The 6,000-nt window shown below is 30.4% G+C and overlaps 1 protein-coding gene across 9 annotated transcripts in view; it reads left to right on the top strand.

Moving 5' to 3' along the window:
* The window catches only part of TrpA1 (Transient receptor potential cation channel A1), a 212,471-nt gene that overhangs the window by 159,058 nt on the left and 47,413 nt on the right, over window positions 1-6,000 (top strand). For all 9 annotated transcript variants that reach the window (XM_067052051.1, XM_014431955.3, XM_067052050.1 and 6 more), the window contains one exon: window positions 231-426. In XM_067052051.1, the coding sequence (XP_066908152.1) occupies window positions 231-426 (196 nt within the window). The remainder of the gene's footprint in view (window positions 1-230; window positions 427-6,000) is intronic.

Genomic DNA, 6,000 nt, shown 5'->3' with positions numbered 1-6,000 from the left:
AATAGATTATCTTCTCCGTAAAGAGACATGGGAGGTTTTTGATATAGTCAATATTACTCAATTATCGATTTATTTTAATATATATATAAAACCATAAATATATTTAAGGTAAGACGAAGGTAAGGTTTTTTTTTGTTCCTCTGAAATGATGGTACATTTTTATATGGAAGTTTTCATATAACTTCTATTCAATGAATTGACCGTATAGTAGTTTTTTTTTTTTTTTACAGCGGAGTAGATGCCAACGTCCTGAACGAAAAAAACCAGGCGGTGATTCACTTGGCGACCGAACTGAACAAGCCGAAGGTCCTCCTGGCCATCGCCAGCTACAAGGATAAGATCGACGTAAACCAGGGCGGCGAGCATGGCAGAACAGCCCTCCACCTAGCTGCCATCTACGACCACGACGAGTGCGCCAGGATTCTGGTAAGATTACTCATTTCTGGCATTAAAGATCATGATTATAGAATGTAATTGTATATTTAAAATGGAAAAAGCACTAAAGTTTTATATTGTGTAATCTCCGTTTTTATTATTTAAAAATCCAAAGTGGGATTAGTCGACTTTTGTTGTTCACTATGATATTATTATACCTCTCTTTTTTTATAATATTGACTATCATTCTAACTGATTGCACATTGCTTAGTATTACATCAATGTGAACGTGGAAACTCGGAATAATTTCGAGTAATTTATTTTTTTATGACTCGGTAGCCAAAGCTGTAAAAAAATAATCACAAGGGGGTTCAGGGATGGGTGTTGCCTGGACCATTCACCAGTAGTTTTTTGGTTGTTACACAGATTTGGATAACCAACCCAGAAGAAGAACTCCCCTAAGAATTGACTTTGATGAACTTAGGCTTATTGTGTGAGACAATCCTTATCAAACAGTGGAAGGACATGAAGTACAATTGAGTACATGTATATCGGCAGTTTCTCGACACTCAAAGACCACTTGTGAAGTAAAAAAAGTTAATCTGGGTATATCATGAAGTAAAAATAAGCTGCTTCTGAAGCGTTTTAGACGTTTCAATGGTTTCTAAGAAAAAAAAAAACCTTTTCTCGAAATAATAATCACGTGTGATAAAACGTGGATTGTATTACATCCATTTTCGCACTTTTTAACTTCATTTTTCACTAAATCTTGATTTTTTTGGTTTTGGGATTGAAACGTTGATAAAACGTTTGGTAAAATGTTTTGATTTCGCTAAATAATGTTTCCTGTGAAAACTGATATTTCATATGAGTTTTTTCCAAAAGGACCAGAACAAATCAGAGGATTTCATAAATAGGGTTTAGTAGACAAATTGATAGATGATTAGTTTTTGTATTCAGTGAAGCATTTCCTTCTACTTAGTGAAGAAAATTACCTAGTTTTTTTTTTCATGTCAATTTCCATGCAACAGAATGAACAAAACTGATTTGTGCTCTTGACTTCCCTGACTGATCTCTATGTTCTCATTTGTTTGTTCACTATAATTTCCATTATATCACTACATTATTGGCTCATATATGAATAATATATTTCTACATTCGATTTAAAAAGAGTTTAAATTCTCAACGAATTGGAAAATTTTTGTGATGTAAATTAAACAACTTCATACAACGTAATATCTGGTCCTTAACAAGGTTAATAGGGTATTAAGCACATTCCACGAGGATCCTAATTAACAGCTTCGGATTATAAACTCCATGTAAAGGACGTGGATATAATTACAAAGTGGCTATAACTCTACAGCACAAAATGGTGCTGTAATTCCTCATAATGGTGTTTAATGTGCTGTGGTTAAGCACTGGACATTGTAAATTTTACTGGTTTTAGCAGGTGGCGTTCGTTTGTTTTTCTTCCATAACGGCACAAAACTTCTTTGGTCACCAACGTCGTTTATTTCGCATTTATGACAGAGATTGTTTTCATTTAATAACAAATTATTACTGGACCTTTGGGTTTCTTTTTTTTAATGAGAATATTTTTATAATCGAGAAAGATTATTGTTTACTTAATATTACATTCCGTCAAACACTAGCAAATACATTTTTTTTATATATGCGGCCGATAATATCTCAAAAATTGTTATTCTTTTTTAAATAATCAATATTAATATTTGAAATTTCATAAGAAATTACACACCGTCGGTACTAAGCCTTAGTGGTGTAACTGAAAATTTCTGCGATTGTTTTTGACTTAAGATTTCAAATGTGGGGTTATTTTCTCAAATTTTTAAATTTCAATATAAGCCATCTGACTTATATTGATCATCTGATCATGTTGAGTTTTAATTAATTCTTGACTCTGTCTCTTTGAAAAATCTTTTATTTACACATTACATTATTTAAATAATTATTATTTTAATGATTATTTTGCATTTTAGGGAATAAACTCGTGTAGATTTATTTGAAAAAATTTCTCCTTCTGCGAAGTGGGGGACGAGTTCTAAAAGATCAGAAAGCCTAATTGTCTATCATAGCTAAAGGGTTTATTTGCTGAATATTTTAGGTAAAAAAAAATCATTAACAATTTATAAAACCCATAAAAAATCCATTTTATTTTTTATTTCAACTGTATTAAATCCTTTTGGTATAATTTAATGAACAATTCATATCTCACGCGCCGTAAATTTGCGCGTTTAAACGACGTATCAGACCCATCATACGTTTCTGAGGTAAGACAAGTGCATAATGAATCAAATGCACCTGAGTGGTGAGCATTTAATTATGCGAGTAATTACATCAGTGTTTTTGTAGCTATTTGCTGCAATTAGTTTCCCTTGATTTTACTACATAAATTATTTTTCATATTTTATATTATTTATATGTAAAATATATTATTACGTTATTATATTTCTTAATTTTCTTTCCATGATAAAACCGTCAACACAATCTGTCAAGTCCGTTTTTATTTAGCGATACTTTTTTTTTTTAACAAATAAATTATGTGGTAAAAATAAATAATGGAGAGTTAATACCACAAACTTGGTTTTGGACCCGTCATGTGCATTAAACAGGCTTGTATAATCCAAATGTACCACGGGTGAATCCACAGGGCCTTGCTAGTTTAGTATAATAACATAAAATTATGTTCTTTACTACGAAATTATATAAATGTACTGGAAAGTGATTGATTGTTCATGACTACTTTAACTCTTTGCACTTGATGGCTCTTGAGCGGAGCCATTTAAAATTTGTCTTCAAACTCGAGGGCTCCGCTTTGGAGACAATACAAATAATTTTCAGTTCATAAGGACAAAGACAAATTGTAAAAACTATTGTGTATAAGATATTCGCTTTCGGTGACAAATGACAAATTACAAAAGTCGGGGCTCGCGGATTATTACGTTGGTAATATGACTGAAAAAAAAACTTGCAAAGGGTTAATATGAATTGTTCTCTTTAACAAAATATTACCATCCAATATTTCAAAGAGCTAACTCATTTCCTGAACGCTTCAACCTTGTCACTATTTACTTTCAATACAATTAAAAACTTTAAAATCTTTTGAGGCTCAATTTCATCTAAAATAATTGAAGTAATCTGAAGTTTATAACTCTTAAATCTGATAGAAAGTATTTCGATTAACAAAAACGTCCGACATTAAATAACTGTTATTGAAAAGAAGTTTAATTTAAAAAAAAAAAATTGAATATTGAAAATTTAATTGCTTATGAATATTACTTTTAAATCGAATTTATAATATGTGATGTATGGAATAGCGATTCTAGTAGATAAATTTGAGTTTTAAAACAATAGCTCTTTCCGATTGATAAGAAGGCAGGATGAACTAATGTTTACCTTACTTTGTTTATGTTTATTTCCAAATATGATGAATTAATCGTCGCTATTGTCAAAATAATAAGAAAAGAAGTATCGTTCAATTTTATTAAAATTAAGACAGGACGTTTTTACAAATCGAAAATAATTTTAGATATAATGATTAAGAATAAAAGAAAATAATATGATATAATACTTATATTACCTATATTTTAATTACTTTAATTTCATTTTATGGGTTGTAAGAATCATGTTTAAAAAAATCATCCTTTGCAGAAAACCTTTTGCCATTGCAGTTGTCACTGTTATTACATTTAATAATGGATTTCTTTTCTTGTCAGTTACGTAGCCAAAAAATTGGTCCGACATTACGACATTTTTTCAAATAAATTACAGATTTCTAATGAAATAATTAAGATATTTTCAAATTCGTAAACGTCTTCAATTTTGTATTAGTTTAGCCAATTGGTAATATTTGGAAAACTAAATAAAATGAAAAAAAAAAATCCTTTTTCTACTATTACTATAAAATGGCTGTGGTGGTAAATATTTTAATGAGATTTAAAAAAAAAAAAATCAAGCCATCCTTTTTTCCTTCAGAACTTTTAATTCTTCACGACAGTTTAAGTTTAGACATTCTATTTCAAGAGCCTTTGTACTTGATACTTTGCGGTGGTATTTTGATAAAGCAAGATCATTTTCATCTCTTACTTACTTTCCCTTCTTTAAATTACAAGGTTAGTGGTGGGGTCAAATTCACAGAGTCACAAAGAGCGCAAAGGCTAAAAAATAAAACCAATTTTCAATTAAAATTTAATCAGGCAGATTTTATTTTGCTACCGAAAAATATTATAATGAGGTAGAATTTCTTTTGTGTAGTTTTCAATAGAACTATTAGTTTCAGAGCCCCTTGAATCCAAAAAAAAAATTTGTCATTGGATGTGTGTAATACCAACAGGCAGACCGATTGTGTTACTTTTTTTTTAATGTCATAGGTTTTTGATGTTATGTGGCCGTGTATCTGATTGGGCAAACATAGACTGTAGCGTAAAAACGGATCTACCTCAGCCAATTGTCTCTAAGCCTGATTATTATTTATTTTTTTCTATATAATAAACGTGATATTACAGATCAACTGTTTTAGTTGGTAAGAAAGTCTGCTAATATCATGAAATACTACGATTGTGATCTTTCAAGATTGATTCATAGAGAAGATACTTAAAAAAATTGCACTGTTGAAGTTATCACCATTATTGTGATTTTCGAGAAATAAAAATCTAATTGATTATTTCAGTTCTTTATGGCTTTTTGCTTTTGAGCTAGTTTGTTCATACGCCCACAAATACAGACACACAGACCATTTTGTAAGACTTTTTATTTCGTCTCAGGGTGCCTCAAAAAGTGTATTTCCTTTGAAAACTGAGTAAAGATCGCCATTCTTCACCTTACTATATATTCCATATATAGGTAAGTGAAAGTTAATATGTATTCTATCTTACATGTGTCTCCTGTATGGCCTGCCAAATAAATATTATTGAACAATCTATTTTTAAGAAAAAACAAAGAAATACCTGCTGCAAAAATATCCTGGTGAGGTGTATATTTCCAGTTTCCTGCGTCTTGAAGCAATAAGGCCTCCGCTTCGTGAGGTGGCTATAAATATAGTAAACAAAGAATGAACCTTCGTGCGGAAACAATACCGTATGGTCCATGTGGTGTTGTTTAACATTTCTAAAATCATTTTCTGATTAAAGAAGCAGACGTTTTATTCAATAAGCTTGATTTTTAAAGTGAAACTTCTCTAGGCACGATAGAGAAAAAGTGAAATGCTTCCTCTTCTCAATAAACAAAATAGAATAGAGGAGATATTTCAATTAATTAAGAGAGATATTACTAGATCAAATCTCACTTCCTAGTCCTGAAATAATAAAATAGTCAACAAATGCTAGAACCTATGAAGTTTCACTTCTAACTCCGGGAGATTGACACAATTTTTATCCAAAATATTTTCGTTAAATAATTGTAAGGAGCATTCTCTAAATTTTCAAATTATAACTAAAAACTGATCAACTACTTCCTATTTTCTCCGATAGTGAAAAATACAAACGAATCTTGAACGACCGAACACTAGTGTCAGAACCAAGCAATATAAATGAGTTTTATTACAAATTTGAACGATATAGATGGAAAATTATTAACACTTCATAAATCTTCAACAAGTTTTCTGTCAGA

Source organism: Halyomorpha halys, unplaced genomic scaffold, assembly GCF_000696795.3.
Source record: "Halyomorpha halys isolate HHAL.00 unplaced genomic scaffold, Hhal_1.1 Scaffold1015.1, whole genome shotgun sequence".
Lineage (NCBI taxonomy): Eukaryota > Metazoa > Arthropoda > Insecta > Hemiptera > Pentatomidae > Halyomorpha > Halyomorpha halys.
The sequence above is the reverse complement of the archived record's forward strand: the minus strand, read 5'-3'. Positions and strand labels throughout refer to the sequence as shown.